At 37.4% G+C, this 17,159-nt stretch overlaps 1 protein-coding gene across 4 annotated transcripts in view; it reads right to left on the reverse strand.

Moving 5' to 3' along the window:
• The window catches only part of hoe1 (OCA2 melanosomal transmembrane protein hoepel1), a 29,612-nt gene that overhangs the window by 805 nt on the left and 11,648 nt on the right, over positions 1-17,159 (reverse strand). The window contains exons 2-11 of one of the 4 annotated variants that reach the window (XM_030382891.2): positions 15,786-16,416; positions 5,181-5,287; positions 3,571-3,721; positions 3,432-3,492; positions 3,010-3,148; positions 1,850-2,754; positions 1,457-1,786; positions 1,021-1,368; positions 818-965; positions 558-651 (exon numbers count right to left, since the gene is read on the reverse strand). In XM_030382891.2, coding sequence (XP_030238751.1) covers positions 558-651; positions 818-965; positions 1,021-1,368; positions 1,457-1,786; positions 1,850-2,754; positions 3,010-3,148; positions 3,432-3,492; positions 3,571-3,721; positions 5,181-5,287; positions 15,786-15,859 — 2,357 coding nt within the window. In that variant the 5' untranslated portion in view covers positions 15,860-16,416. Of the gene's footprint in view, positions 1-557; positions 652-817; positions 966-1,020; positions 1,369-1,456; positions 1,787-1,849; positions 2,755-3,009; positions 3,149-3,431; positions 3,493-3,570; positions 3,722-5,180; positions 5,288-8,187; positions 8,533-15,785; positions 16,420-17,159 lie in introns of those variants that run through there. The other 3 variants (XM_089258526.1, XM_030382892.2, XM_089258525.1) reach the window with 3 other exon arrangements.

Genomic DNA, 17,159 nt, shown 5'->3' on the forward strand with positions numbered 1-17,159 from the left:
GTGAACCAAAAGAAAGTAGTTGAAAAATAATTAGTTAGAGTTTTACCCATGTGAAATTGTTGCTTAAAATAATCTAATATCAAAACTTGAGTTTTTAGTGTGATAAATTACAGAAAAATACGTTATTGCAAAATAAATTCAATCCTGATGAATGTATACCTTTTTTTGTAAGTGATCTCCAACTAAATTTGATCAGTTACATGAACTGGGACTCCCCTCAGAATCACTTAGAATAATTTCTTGAGGGCGGAAATCAATAGACAATTGTCTTAAGGGCTTTCCTTCATCTTATTTCTATTGAATTCCTCTCATATATTTCTTGATCTTATTTTATCCTCTCTCGCTCTTTGCCTTTTTCTTTCTTTTTCATTCTCACACTTTGTTTTGTTTTCTCTACTCTATATCTGTTTTTCTTTCTCTTCTTGGCCCTATTTCCTCGAGCTTACCATTCCCTTTCCCTTTTAAGAGTTCATCTTAGTTTAAGATCTTTTATGTATTTTTCAACCTTATAAAACAGTTATTTTTGGTAATTAGTTAAAGCAATTTGTAGAACTCACTTGAAAAACTCAAGGAATGTAAATTTGTAGCCATGTTGCTCGGCAACGCCGGCACAAACAACATTCGCCGAGGCGCCAATCAAAGTGCCATTGCCTAGAAATAGAGAAAATGTTTAGTTTCAATATCGCATATCGTATATCGTAGATCGTAGAATGTATGTCGTATATCGTAACCCTCATGTATGTATGTATCGTATGTTATATGTCGTATATGGTAATTCGTATATCATATATCGTATAGCGTATATAGTATTACTTACCGCCCAAGCAAGCACCCAAAGCCAGGGCCCAGACCAGAGGCTGCAGCGGCAAATTGAGAGTGCTGTTCTGAGCTAGGGATATTGTGATCTTGACCATCATCGTGGTCAGCGGAATGTTGTCCACAAAGGCGGAGGCAATAGCAGATACCTACAGTTCAACATTAGATATATGAATCATATATGTATATGGATAAACGACTTACCCATAGTATAATCAATATAGCCACCATTAGGCGCTGATCCTCGCCCACGCCCAAAATAATGCCCTCTGTCATGTTGCCTATCCATTCGATCAGGCCCAGCTCTGTGAGAGCCTCCATGAGTATAAATAATGCGGCAAAGAACAACAGTGTGGACCACTCCACACGCGCCAATATCGCCTCCAGATCGTCAATATCAGCCAGTATGATCAAAAATATAGCACCCAATAGAGCTGTCCAGCCGAGCGAGAGACGCTGCAGCTCCGGCACCGAGTGCAAGAAGAACAGACTGATCACAAAGGTCAAGGCGGCGGTGCACTTGATCAAGAGCTGTTTGTTGCGAATGGGATACTAGAGAGAGAGAGATAGAGAGAGAGAGAGAGAGAGAGATGGAAGATGACTAATAATAGAAATATTATATATACCATGGAATACCCACCTTTGCTTGCAGATTCGCCAAAGTCTGTTGATAGTTGGGCGCTGGCTCAATGACAGCTGTCATGCGTTTCTTTAGGCTGCGCTTCAAGCGATTCACCTTCTTCATCAGTGTCTGACGCACCAGCTCCTCGTCCTTGGAGTAGGCCGACAAACTGGCCGCCGCACGTTTCCACACATGAATCTCATGTCGCAGCTCCTCCACCTCTGGTGAGTCCTTGAACTGCAGATCGCTGATGTTGCGAAACTTGAAGCGCAGCTGCAAATACGTCTGGACCATGACCAGCAGCACGCCGGGCAGCATGTGCAGCGTGAAGACGGCAAAGTTGACGCCCTGCGAAGGGAAAAACATTTCATAGTAAATATTTACAGGGTATGCAATGGCTCTCATACTCACGTTCTTGGATATGTAGCTATTGGAGGCAATGATGACATTGGGCGGATCGCCAACGGGTGTCAGGGCGCCGCCAATGTTCGAGTAGATGACCATGCACATTAGAATGGGCACCGGATTGAGGCTCATGACCTCGCAGAGACGTATCGTCACGGGCGTCATGAGCAACACCGTGGTCACATTGTCCAGAAAGGACGAGAGCACAGCCGTGAAGAGGCACAGGCAATTGATCAATGGCCAGACGTGTCCATTGGTGATCTTATAGGCATACACGGCCAGGTAGTCAAAGACGCCCGTCTCGGAGAGTATGGCCACGAGTATCATCATGCCGAAGAGCAACAGCAGCGTCTCCACATCGATCCAGCTCATGATTGTGGCCATGGAGGGGCGCGAGTTTAGCGCTGCCAAAATGCCCACCGACAAGGTGGAGGCAATGATCGCCGCAAAGGTGCGATTCACCACCTCCCAAATGATCATCACGTAGAGACCACAGAGCACCGCCGCCGCATAGAGCACACCATGCGCCTTATAGATGGGCGACTCGTCCACATTCAGCTGCAGTGGCAACTCGCCCTCGATGCTGCTGCTGAACTCGAAGCTGAGACGCGTGCCATTCGACTGAGCCAGCCAGCTGGAGTCGCTGGGCTTCAGCTCGAAGGTGCGCACCTTCTTCGTATCCTTGGTGGCATCGATCATCTCGAAGTACACGATGTCCAGTTGCCAGGGCTGGCTGGCATTCTCCGCGTATATCTCCTGCCCCAGGGCATCCAAGTAGCTGCGCGTCACCTGCACCCGCAGCACGGGCAGCGGCACACTCTCATTCAGCAGCAGCTCGTTCTCCTGCAAGCGGAAGGGTCCACGCAGGCCCAGGCCAATGCGCTCTAGACTGGACGTGGCTATGGGAAAGACTGGAATGGGAAGATATAAGAGAATGAGTTGATGTAACTGACTGCTTAATACTCGCTCATGATTAACTTGATCTAAATCGATCTATCTGATAATGTAATAGTGAATCTCTTGAGAGTCTCGAAGCCTTTATCATCAATCATTTTATCAATTATTGATCAATTTATATTATAAAACTTATATACTCGTTTTGCATTTCCCTACGGAGTATTAATAGTCTAGTTTATGCTTGAGGCTTTTTTGCTCTTGATACTCACCTCTTGTAGATCCATTACTGGGCACACTTATAAGACTTAGTTGGTCGACATGCTCGTTGTTGGACATGAGAAAGGCCGTAAAGACGCACCAGACCACAAGTAGTATCGTGATCTTAATCCAAATTAGATATTTTTTAATCTGTGAAGAGATAAGACATAAGGTAAGTAATAGAAGTAGTTGGATTATTAAAATAACAGTTCTCAGCGTAATATAAGCAAAGACAAGTCGATTGAAAGAAAATTCAGAAATAAAGTCTAGAAATGAAATCAAGAAAATAAACTGAAATACACATACAACTGGAAAGTTTCGCATTACAGGCTCTATATAAAGGTCTATTCTCCAATTAACTAATTAATCAACTAAACGTTATTAGTCAAGTTCTTCCAGCTGTACTCATAAATTTTCTCGATTTTCTACTTACGTTGCTCTTGCAATAGCCCTCGTTCTCATCGTGATGATCCTCGTTGTTGTTCTCCAGGTCCCTAGAGGTGCGGGGGTATCACAGAAAACTGGTTGCACTAATTACGTAACTGACAATCGAGTCGAACAGAACTACGAACCTGCCATCGAGCACATGCTGCACCTGTCCCGCCTCGTTCGTCACATTGATGCCGATCTGTGTGAATGCACGTGGATCTTCCGCATGGCCATTGCCATGCTGCACCGTCTGTTCATTCTGGCGGACATCCTCTGAGGGTAAAAGCTCCACATCTGCAATGGATCATACGGAAATTATATTAATACTATTGTGAATGAATATTAGAATGAATGAATTATGATAGTGATAATCATAATGACATTACAAGTAGAAATGACAATAGTAATGAGAAGAACAATGACAATCACAATGGCAATGGTATTGATAATAGTAATGAAAACTATGCATTGACAATAACTATAACAATAATTATATCAATGAATTGAAATGATAATGCATATAAAAATATTAATGATAATAAAAATATTACTCCATCATATTTCTTAGCTAAATTAATTTCTTGCATCTACCCTTGTGGAAAATTGGTAAATATTTGTAGCTCGATTTGCTCATTGGCTGCGCTCACATCGACAGGACTTTGCTGACTGGCAGCAGTTGACATTGGCTTTCACATTTTATTAGTCTACGGGAAACTTGTCTAAAACTAGTCGCTGCTGACCCTGAACTAAAGCCATTTGCCAATTGACCACAAGGATACGCGACGCCAATATAATTTGCCACGAAAATATGCTTCAATTGGTTTCTTGGGCTCCATTAGCATCGCATCGTTTCGCATTGCGGAAGTTATAAAGGCCGTCCCATTTGCATATTATGCTAAGTCCAGAAATAGTAGTCCCCATCAAACAATTTAAAGTGATAAATATTGTCGCAATTGAGACCCAGCGACACAAAAAAAAAGCTGAAGAAGAAGCTGAACGAAATAAGCCCACTTGAGCCTGTGGCCAATGTCAATGCCGAATCGGGTGGGTAATAAAATTTTTACAATAATTACTGCAATAAAACAAGTACCTATATAAAAATAAAATAAAAACTCAATAGTACAATGTATACCAAGTCTGTTTTGGCAAGTCGCAGTTGTAATACGCTGCTTTGTTTGACTGATCATTATCGATAAGTAGTCGATGAGACATTATACAAATTGGTGATCTATTGATATGCAAAAAGTATTACATTGTTTAATCAACTGATTTTTTATTTGATGACTAATAAATAAAATCCTTATTCTGATTTTTCAATTAATCAAACGTAGCGATAAATTAGTTGTGGCATATCGATGAGTTATCGATAGTTAATCGTTTTAATGAATCTTCATCAAATTGAATATGTTTATTTTTGCAGGCGGGTTATTTTTGAGAACATTGCTCTTTATATTCCTTGCCAGCACACCATTTATCGATAAGTAATCACTGCAAGAGATTTGTCCAAAATTGATTAGGCTTTACGCTAAGACTCTTATTAAAGGATATTCTCCTAATACGCTCTACCTAAACATTAAAACGACGCACAAGTAATATATAGAGCATATGATTTGGGGGGAGCCCAAATAAATGTTTTCTAGCATTAAATATAAAATGTCGTAGATGGGGATGGGGATGGTGATGGAGAAGCAGCAGAGGAATATAAAAAGCTGATGGCTTTTGTTCCAATGGGGAGAGAAAGAGAAGGACTTACCGCCATGTAAACGCTCGTGCTCCTGCTGAAAGGAGGCGAGACTGGGATCCTGACGTATACGCTCCGGCAGTGTGCGCCACACTTGTAAGGCACCTTCCGTTACTTCGCTGCATGTGTGGCAAAATGGGGGTGTGGCCGGGGCGTCGGGCGGACGGTCATGACCATAAGTTGTGCGTTTGCATCACGTTGGGGAGCCATGAAACGAAAGAGAAGGCAAAGCCAGAAAAAAAGGAACCGACGTTAAGATGTTATAGGATTACTTTAATACAAATACACGCGCATAAATACAAAAATTTGTTTGTTCAGGTATATGGGCGTGGCCAAGGGCGTCCCTACGCTTCACCCTCATCATCTGTCGCCAATAAACTGTTTGAGGCCTTGCTATTGCTATTGATTTTTTTGGCTCTTTTTTCGCGCAACAATTTGTAGAACTGCCTAAAAATTGCTCTTTAAAGAGGTTTCAATTTTTTGTAAGTAAATTCAATTGTGGTCTTAGCATGCGTGATTGTCAACGTGATTGACATAGAGAGACCCAAATGGGAATTAGGCTAAGAAGATGCGATTTCAGCGAAATCTTCTAAAACAGTTTTCGAATCAAAGCAAAAATCGAATGGGGTAACGCATGTAAGCAGCTTACAGGAAGTAAAAACTGCTGGGAATAAAATCTATAGCTGGGGGAATCACCAAAAGAGATATAAAAAAAAATTCTGATATATGAGATTTTTGTGATTGCCATGGAAATATACATAAAATATTTTGTGATATCCATAAAAATGAAAATGAGAAATGAAAAACGAAAAGGATTTTAGTATTTTCAATGTATCAAGTTACGCGCTGAAGATATCATAGATTGTGGGGCTTATTTTATTATAAGTGAGTTGGGCAATCAAGCAAAGAGGATCTGGACTGGTGCGTGGCTATTGTGCTATCTCAGTTGAAGCTGACAATCAGCGAAATTTATTGCCAAGACAAATATTTGCATACATGTTTCAAATGTATAATATATATTCATTTTTCATTTATTTTCCATTTCATTATCAGAACAAATAAAAAGAAAAATTCTTAAAAATTATTTGCTAGCTAATTTAATTAGCTGTAAAATTTGAGCAATTAAAATTTTTAATCGATTCGAATTTACATTTGGCTAATTACAGAATTTATATGTAGATGGGCTGCTTGCCTAATTGAAGGTCTTAGAAAATATTTCAATTCTTATGCAAATTGTTGGCCGAGACTCAATCAAAGTCAAAGGCAGTGAGAGAGACACAGGAGGGAGAGAGTGGGGGACAAATAGACATAGAGAGAGTGACTAATTTGAAATGGACTTAATTAGGCACGCTTTGGATTTATTGTAAATCGCAGCTGTGTACAACAAGCCAAGCCAAGCCATGGCAGGTACGGCAAGAAGTGGATCTAATAAGTCGTCTATCTGGTTTATCTGGCAAGTGCGTCTTTGTATTCAATTACAACTGAAATGCGAGTTTAATGACATTTTTCTAGCAATTAGATTGTCAGCACACACAGCTGGGACACTGAAAAGAATAAATATATACATACATACATACATATAACATTAGATATGTTTTTACGCTCTGAACCCATTGGCATTATGTTGAAATGTATGTAACAGGTAGGTGGAAGAGTGGCTGTTGCCATAGGGCATATTAAGTCTTCTTCAAGATCAACAGACAATTTGGTTTTATTCGTTTCTTTCCTTTCACATGTCTGCCTGGTTATCCTAGAGTCTATCCACATATCTATCCGTTCATCCGCTTCCCTCTCTTACTGACTGTGCATATGTCTATGCGTATATCTGTCCTCACGTCCATCTATTCGCCTTTCTACCCATACGTTTGTTTTTTTATCTGTCTGTTTTTATCCTTTCCGCACTACACACAATCCTTATACTATCCTTATCCTTAATAAACAAAAATTTCTATCCATGGATACCACCTCAGCGTTTTTCCCACACAGCTACGTACGAGTCCTTATCCCTAATAAACACAAATTTCCATCTATTATGAAGTGCTATACATCAGTGTATCTCTCAGTCAGCTATATTCATACGATGCTTAGAAATGAATTTGCAAAAATTAGAATCGGCTGCATGAATAAGTCTTCAAAGACCTTCCAATTCATCTACTCAAATGGCTTGGGTCATAAATTATATTTAGTTAAATTTAGCTGATGACTTTGCACGCAAGATAAAACAGAAGCCATCAAAAGTTTCGCCCGATCTATATAATATGTATATATCCATTTGGATAATGGGGCAATTCCCGCTAAATTTCGCTGTACGAGAATTTGTTGTATGAGAAAGTCGCTGGACGATCTTTTCGACTTTTCATAGCATTTGCTAAATTGTTTTTATAGCTGTAGATAAAGCCATATATTATATATATATACAATATATAGTAACATTTCTGAGCTTTATATTATCTTGTCTATTTGCTTGATTTTGAGTGCCGCAAATCTAGTTAAACTATAATGTTCACAGAATTGCCTGAGTGTTATATGTGGGATATACATACATATGTATGTATAGAGGTATACTATGCATCGTATAAAAAAGTATTCTTAAAGGGTAAAACTAACAAAACTGACTTCCAGAGTTGAATAAAAAGTTTGTTCCCAAAAATCTCTTGAACATACCCAAGCAGTAATCATATTACCACGCATAATTTATCAATTCTGACTAAAATGATATAAAGATGAAAATCTAATAAAAATTCTTGCACATATTTTTCTTGTCACATTTCTCGGAATAATTGTGGCACGCTTCTGATTGTTTAGTCCTCAGATGGAACCCACAGCAAATTGTCAGCCATTGAATTTGTTGTGCAGAGGACGGACGCACTTAATTTTTTCGTTTGGTCAGGTTAACATGGTCAATGAGCCTACGCGAATTTGTTGCTTGACTGGGTAAAAAAAGAGACACACCGTGAGAGGGCGGTGGAGAGGAGAGAAGAGGAGAGAGAGAGAGAGACAGCGTGTTTAATACACATACTCATCCTCGTATGGGTTATCCTCGGTGCGATTACTGTAATTGTAGGACATGCTTAAAACGCAGTTTAACTCGCACTAGGGGCACTCAAGAAAAAAGTCGTTTTTATATGATATACTATATAGTATATTTATTTATGTATATGTATTTAATACTCTTCAGAGAGTATTTTGGTTTTCAGTTTTTATTCTTCTTTTAGTTTATATAGTTATTTTGTATATTTATTATTATTAATTATTATTTATTTTTCACTGCTCAGCTCGATTCACATTCACTTTGGGCTGCGCTCGAAATGCGACTGCCCCACTGCATTGATGGGTCGCCCTCGCGTTACTAACTAGCATGCACAATTTTTTACCCTATTTTGTTGGCATCGCCAGTCGAATAAATAGCTAAACCAACAAAAGTAACAAAAAAAAGAAGAATGGGGGAAAAAAAACTGAATTTTACTGTAGTTTTGTTCTTGTTTTTTTGACATCTGCGCTTTGCTCATTATTCGCATTTGTGCGTTCCCATCCCTCCCCAGCCCCGCGCGCTGCACATGCAGCTCAACGAGCTGAGCTTAACCGATCCGAGATCTGCTCAACATAACTGTCACTCAAACTTGATTGTTGCTCTTCCACACACACACACACGCACACATACACAATCACCACCTCTCTGCCTCCCTCCCACTCTCTCTATATTGGTATCTCTTAACGTAAGCCCAAAAACAGCCCAACTATATTATTTTTGTTCTTTTAAATTTGACTTTGCGTGTTTACTTTATTGTTTGCGGCTCTCCCTTTCCCTCTCTCGCTCTCGCTCTCGCTCTCTCACTCTGTTTGTCTTTCTCTGTGTGTTTCGGTTTTCTTTTGTGCTTCTGTCGTGCGCCTCGGCTTTCATTGCTGGCGTTGGCTTATTCGCACTTCTTTCAATTACACTTGATTTATCATATTTGACAGTTATTCCGCGCTGCCTTTGATAACGCATGTGATCTGAGTCCATGCCCTAGCGCTTTAACAAAGTGACTATATTAGTGCGCTTATTAATCGTGTATGACGTTATGTGATCATGATTCAAAGCTTTTGTTTATATATCTTACTACAAATGTGTTTAGCTATACTGGTTCATAGAGCGTATTGGTTTACCATATACCATATCTAGCAGTACATGAATACTACTATCTAAGCTATTAGGGATAGTAATATATACTTGACAGACTAATATATAAAATACATTTATTAATTATACTTATATACCTATTTTTTTCAATGTTTTGAATATAGATCTCTAGAAATAGACTCTAACAATTTTTTTTTGAGAACTACTAAAAATGAACGATATTTATTTTATTTTATTTTTTTTTTTAAATTTTATTTTTAACGTGAACGAGTATTAAGCAGTAGGCTACAAAGTTTTACTTGTCTTATATAATATTTTTATAGGCATTTAAATAGACACAGACATGTACATATGTACATTCTGTTTTGTGCATTCATTCATAGTTTACTTAATTTAAATCTTAAATTAAAATTTAAAAAATTTCTCCACTGTGATAATAATAATTTATTAACATACATACATATATATATAAATTTATCAATGTATTACTACAACACAATAATCATTAATCTAGAACAGTATTATCTATTATGATCATTATCAATGACAACAAAATCTCTTAAGAGTTGAAAAACTGATTCTCTTTGTTCAGTTGAAATAAAAAAAAAAAATTATAATCTGATTGAAATAATCCGGGTTTCCAACCCGGAAACTCATTGTTTAGTTTATAGATATGTATAAGTATATACTAAAAATATGCATACATACTCCCCTGATAGACAAATAGAATTAATTCCAAGAATATGTTCCCAATCAATTTTCAATTCATAAATATTTATTTTTGTATGTGCTAGTTTACATATAATATGTTTTCAATTTAATTATTCATACAATAGAGGTAAATAATATCATATATATAGATATACATACATATATACTCTTATCCACATCAAAGCAATTTTCTGTCATAAAAAACAACTCAACTTGAGCTCAAAGCGAACTCAACAAGTTTTTGCAACTCAGACGAAATTTGAATTCCCCTACGTGACGTCATAAATTCTTTTGAATGGGTAATTGGAAACCCTATTTGAAAGTCGTGCCAAACAATAAAGAAGTACCAGGTGACAGCAGACACCTGAGACTTGGATCATACCCGCATAAGCGCTGAGCACAATTTTAATAAAAGCCAAGTGCAGCCCTTGCGGTTGACCATGGCTCTATAAACACAACTACTGCGTAGTCAAGACATTTACATGTATACTATACTTTATATAATATGTGCATATACATATATCTCTATATGAAAGAGATTCTCATATTACACTGCATAACAGAGGCAAAGTGCATGCGCTTAAAATGGAAAAGTTTTGTATTTTGTATAGCTGCTGAATTGGTATTATTCCACTTGTTACAGCTGATCGCACGCGTCAATAAATTAGAGGGTGGGGGAGAGAGAAAGAGAGAGAGAGAGAGAGAGCGCGTGTGTGTGAAGAGATGAACAAAGAGACAGTATTTGATCTATAGAGCATTTGCTTTATCATGCAAACCAATTAAGTGCCGTTAAAATTTCGGCTATTGTCGCTCTTTCATTTCAATTAAAAGTTCAGTTCAGTTCAGTTGAGTTACGTATTTTTAGATGAATTCATCTATAAATAGTAAAACTCATTTGTCATAAAACTTGATCACGCGAATATAACGGATACTCATGAGATACGCTTTTATAGTGTTGATTATATTAAGCTATAAACTCTTGTTAGCTTACTAATAAACCAGTAGTACGTATATTTGAAAAATGTGTTCAGACTTTGAGAGGTTGTTCACACATTTTATAATCGATATTATCATATATTCATTATATATATGTATTAAATTGAAATTGATTACACATAAAGGCAAAAATCTATCATGGTTAAAAATAGATTTGACTGTACAGTCAGTTATACAATAAGTTCAGCAACTGTAGAAATCGTTAGGACAAAAAATCGAAAAATATTAGAGTCGACATATATGTATGTATATATTGTATATACTAAAATTCTGTATTCCTTAAAATTTCCATTTATAGAAAACTTCGTTGGACACACTTATACCTCTTAATATGTATTTCTTTCTTTAGTTCCTCGATTTGGTGTGCTTTCCCAAATTGAATAATCACGTTCACTTTTAAGTAAATTGACTTTTGTTTCAGACAGCGACACCATTTTAGCTAAACGAACCCAATTTTGGTCAGACATACGAGAATATTCATACATAATATACAGTAAAAATGCGTTAATATGGTTTATATTGCCGCCAGTTTGATTAAAAAGTCGACAGAAATCTGTATGTTTGAGCGCACTTCGTGGGCTTTTGGCAAGGTGTTGCTAAGGGAGAAGATCTTTTTGGGGTCGCTTTCAATCTGAGGCACGCTTCATTAACTTTTTAGCGTTTTTTTTTTGGTGTGTGAAAGAAAATTGAGTTTTGAGGTTAAAATATGAGTGGTGGATATGGGAGAGTGTGCATTCAATAAAACATTAAGTGGTTAGGGGTGCCTAGGTGAGCAGGCACAGAAGTGGTGCGTGTGTGTGTGTGTGGGGCGGGGGTGGGGAGGTGTGAAGACATATAAAGTTATTTTTATATTAGCTGCCGGCAACAATGGCCAAGACCTGATAAGCATGTTAAATTGCTTGACAGACGTAAATTTCCAGTAAAAAAAAAAAACAGAGTGTGCCATTTAGAGAGAGAGAGAGAGAGCAACGAAACTAAGGGAGAGCGAGAGCTAGAGCGACTGTCAGTGAGAGAGAAGCCTGGTTAATTAATTGAAATACGCGCACGCTCTACAAACAATTCAATCAAAAAGTTCCTCCTTCTGCGTTTCTATCTACGTGTTCCTAACGACTTCATACACCCACGTATCACCTAACCGTATATATAAATACATATATATGTATATATAGCAATATATATCTACTATGCTAGGAACTGTGTGCGAATGCATTATATTTTTTATGGCTCTTCTCATATTGGCATACCAAGTGGCTATTTCTCTCTGTTAGCTGGAAATGCTTGTCATAATTAAAGAAAATATAAATAAAAACGATTTGCGAGTCTCATATGCAATTTAAATAATATACTCATTCATTATGACGAACTTATGAGAATTGTTGTTGCTACTGGGAACGTAGAGTCTCGCATTTACACAATCCTATTATATGTAAATTCACTTAGAGTTTGTAGTTTAGGTATGTAATTATCTAATATGTGGTAATTAAACAAATATTATTAATTATCACAATAAACCAAGCAAAATGAGTATTATTAATTAAAAAAAAAATTTTTTTTATAGTTTTTAGTTTATTTCTTATTTGTTCATTTAAATATAAAAAAAATTGTGTATATAATCTTCCAGTTCCTATATTTTGTAAGAAATGTATTTTGTTCATTTATTTTTTTTAACGATTTTAATCTGAACCAATTTTTTTTTGTTTGTTTTTTGTTTTTTTTGTTTTAATAAACTGTTATAAGATATCATAATATTTTTTGAAGTCATACCTTTCAGATTATTATTTTTCTTATTTTATTTTTAATATTAGAACTTTTTTGAATTGTTAGGTAAATATTAATCATTTTTCTAAAAAAAAAAGAATAGCTGGAATAAGATATTTTAATAAATAATGAATTTACCTATTTAAAGCATAAATTATTTATGCACAATAAAAATAATAGAAGATATCTTACAGCATAATAGAGAGTCTTCAATATAATTTTATAATTACAAAAATAAATAAACCGTGTATATTTTTTACTATCAGAGGCCCACGCGCAACCCTAGCTAAAAATACGCCTCTATCATAATTTACATTTTCCATGGCATACTTTTGGGGCTGATGACCTTGAAGGCCAGCCGAGCCGGCATATACTAATTTATGTGCCCGACATAATTTGATCTAATTTATCTATGCATTACATATATTTAGAATTTAAACTGTTTGCAAAATTTTACCTCCACGAACAAGCTGTCATCTGCAATAACTTTCCATTTCGTACGAGTCTACAGCATCCAGAAGGCTTTGCTCTGCTTTTTGTACATTGTTTGCCCTTTGGCCTTTCCTTTGTGCTGGATGTGTCAGGCGCGATTCTCTAATTCCCAATTTTGGCATTAAATGTTTTAATTATGCATAACGTTTATGACACTTGCCATTACGCTTTTCACACACAACGCACAAGGCAGCTCAGACACACACACACACACACATCTAGACGTACTTTCTCTCTCACACACATACACATAGAGGCATCCTCTGGCACATTCATAATCGCATTTTTAATGTGTTCACAACAAGCTGCCGGGCGACAATGTAAAATTTTTTGCTTGCTCCCCCGCTTAGTTTTTGACCTTGTTGCATAGAGTAGGTCGTCATTAACACCGTTATACCCTATAGCTGAGATGCACTGAAAGGGTATTTGCATTGAGTTGTGCGGAATGGGTAGAGGAATATATAAAATATACCTTCTGCTTATATATTTGCATATCATATTCCGATAGTTCGATACATTTAAAAAACCAAAAAAATTAATCGAATTTCGACTACATTATCCATAACAATATTCATCAAGCAAAGTAAGCGCTCCATAATAACCGAACTCTGTCAAATAAAAATGAACATTTTATCCACGAACTACTCAAACTTTCTTAAATTGTTTTGCAGAGCATCCACTAGTCAGCTATGCTCGTTTATCGGTTCAGTTCTCGTGTGTTTTGCTCTGCTGTCAGTTTTAGTGATGCGTTTAGTGATGATGACCCACATTTTGGTTAGGTTCTTTGGTGGCCCAAATGCTGATGGCTTATTTAAAATTAAATGGACAAAAAGTCGCCAGCTGGACTTTATGGAGGCACGACGGGGCGTATGAGTGATGAGTTTCAGCCAGATATTACGCATACGCCTGCGGGCGCTGCCCCTGCAACCATTTGCCCATTAATATTGCCCTGCTTAAGCACACAAAAGTAAATTGAAAAATAATTGCTAAATAACACGAGATGAACGAAGACAGCGGAAGGGAGAGAGAGAGTGCGAGTACAAGAGAAGGCGAGACTGAGTGGGTAGTTTGGTTGGTCTGGCAACCCGAATAGCAACGGAATTAATTAGAATTTAGCTCTAGCTCGATTTTCTTGCTTAACACGTTTTTTCCCTTCAGTTCCAGTCCCAGCGAGTTGCTAGGACAACGTGACTGTGGGGCCTAATCTCGAGCAGATTTCTGGCTGGAGTCGTGTGTTTGATTGATGATGGCTGGATTGAGTTGATACCACCTGGCACACTGATATTCCACTCTCTCTCTCTCTAATATCCTGGCCCTTTGAAATTCAATGATGTGCCCAGATTATTTAAATAATTTCCCATTAAATTGAGCAGAGAGCATTTGTCAGTCGAACGGAAATTAAATGTTTGACATTATTTGTAGAGCTGAGTGCCTTTTACATTTGGTGACACATGTCCTTTTTGCCATCTTACTTGAGGTAAATTAGTTGTTAGCCTCAGCTCGCCCACCGCCTCGAGAAACGCTCGCCGCATGTTTATGTTTTCTTTTATTTTCCTCTTATTTCCACTTCGTGTTGGGATTCAGCTTTGCGGCGCTCTCCACTTGGGTCGAAGGCACGTGCGTTGCTCCTGCCTGTGCGGATATACTTCTATACCTATATACATATATCTAAGTATATGCTTGTTTATGTGAGCAAAGATATAATAATTTATAGCACATAAGTGTGCTGCTCGATTGAGCTTGAACGAGCAGCAGATACCCTGCCCGCAGCTGAACTCAAAGTTGAGCTTTGAATTCTTTGGAGAGTTGTTCGTTTTGAACCCTGATGACTTTATGTGGATTCAATAAGTGAACTTTTTAGTAGAGCTTGAGCGACCAGTGGATACCCTGTAGGCGGTTGATAAGACAGAGAAGTGGCCAGAGGCACGATATCTTTTTGGGAAGTCAAAAGTTTGATTGAGAAATATCGACTAGCACATATCCTGCATGCAGCTGAATATATCGATAAATCGATAAGTCTTTCGTCTCTCGTTAAAGACAGCTTGACGATTCTATGTTCAACAAGAAAACACGTTTATTTCTATATATAACATATGGACTACTTTAGATTGATATAAGTGGGGTTTATTTCTTAGATTATTTATATCTTTTCGAGTTTAGAATATTCATCGATATCATAAGAGTACAGTTCTGCTAAATTTTTATTGATGAATTGTATAAAAATGTGAACTATATTTAGTTACTTGAAGCATTGCCATAAAAGATATGCATATGTGTTACATATTTTTAGGTTTATATAGATAGGACTCTTATAAGATTTAAGTTAAGTTTGATTATTTATCGATCACTTAAGAAAATGGTGACGACAGCTGTCACTAAATACAGCTCAGCTTTTTATTGCAAGAACTTTGTATTATATTGCCAAACTTCTTTGTCAGCGCCATAGATGGTGCTTATTGCGCTGTGGCTGTCCCTGTCCCTGCCTCTCACTTTTTCCCTGACCTTGCCTCTGTCCCTCTGCTTGAGGCATTTCAACTCACCTGGGCAGTGGAAACTTTTCGCTCTGGCCTGATGCCTGGCGCTGCAGGCAGAATTTGCCCACTTTCATGCGCATCCTGAAACGCTGTCTGCGGCGTCTCGATTCGCTTCCAATTGCTCGCTGGCTGTGACCCACGCTGAAGCCGTTGCCCAGACGTTTGCTCAAGTTGTTGTTGATGTAGTTGCTGTATTTACTGTGGCTGGCCTCGAAAGTCGTTGCTGACTTTAATTAAATTAGCTCGCGTCGTTTTTGTTCACTGAATTGAATTGAGTTTAATTTGCGCCTCTGTTGAAATTAACTAAGACCACAAATGTTGATTTGGAACTTGTTGTGGCTATTTATTAATTGTTATTAATTAATTATTATCGCAAATCACATTCACATGTATTTTTCTTATTTCTGATTTGATTTTTTTTTACGTCTGCTGCAAATCGAGTTTGCGCTTTGCCCTAAGCCTTTCTCTTGTACATCTTGCTGTAAGTTTCCTCCCTTAGTATTATTTTTGTTAAATTTATTTATTTATTTATTTTTTTTTTTTATATATTTTTTCGCTTCTGCACGTTCCTTTCGTTCACTTCAAATGTCACTCGCATTACGCATTACGCATACGCCACGTTGCTTTCACTTTGCTGCTGCTGAAGTGAATGAAATATTCTGTCGTACGTCACTTCAAGTTCATCCGCTGGCACGCACAAAACAGTTACATGAATCGACTCCCAAAAATAGCTAGATGGAGTGCCTGACTAACAGATACCCCAAAACTTTTTCAACTTTTTTCTTCCTCGAAAAAGTTCAAGTTTTTAATTTCTGGTTTCGTTTGAATAGGGCGTTGCTATTCATGAAATCAAATATTCTAAGTTTGTATGTGAGCTTTAAGAATCCATATACAAAACATGATTCATCTAGCTCTTAAAGTTCTCGAGATATACTTAAAATAGCAAGTCTGAAACTGAAACTTACAAAATATTTACTTTAAAAAATTCTTTTACATTTTATTCTCGTTTAATTTCTTACTATTATTCCATTGTGACAAAACATATATCAGACCAGTCCCATATACATATAATATCTACAATCCTACATCTATTCCATCGCCTTATCACATATCTAGCCAACAAATCATCATAGTCCCTTTCACGTAATACTAGAAAGAGACCAGGATTAATAATAAGTTGACAAATTAGCAAGATAGTCGCCAGTAATTAGAAGTGGGCTCGTGCCAGGGGGCGGGGTGGGCACAGCAGGTGGTGCTTTGCACGCAGCGTGTCATTCCTTTGTGATGGATGAACCACCCGCGTTGCTCCACTGATTAGAAATCAATGAATCAATATTCATTTACGCCTTGGGCAGACTTTCAGCTCCAATCGACAAATCA

The sequence above is a fragment of the Drosophila navojoa genome, chromosome 3, assembly GCF_054131105.1.
Source record: "Drosophila navojoa isolate 15081-1374.11 chromosome 3, UAZ_NAV_1.0, whole genome shotgun sequence".
Taxonomy (NCBI): domain Eukaryota; kingdom Metazoa; phylum Arthropoda; class Insecta; order Diptera; family Drosophilidae; genus Drosophila; species Drosophila navojoa.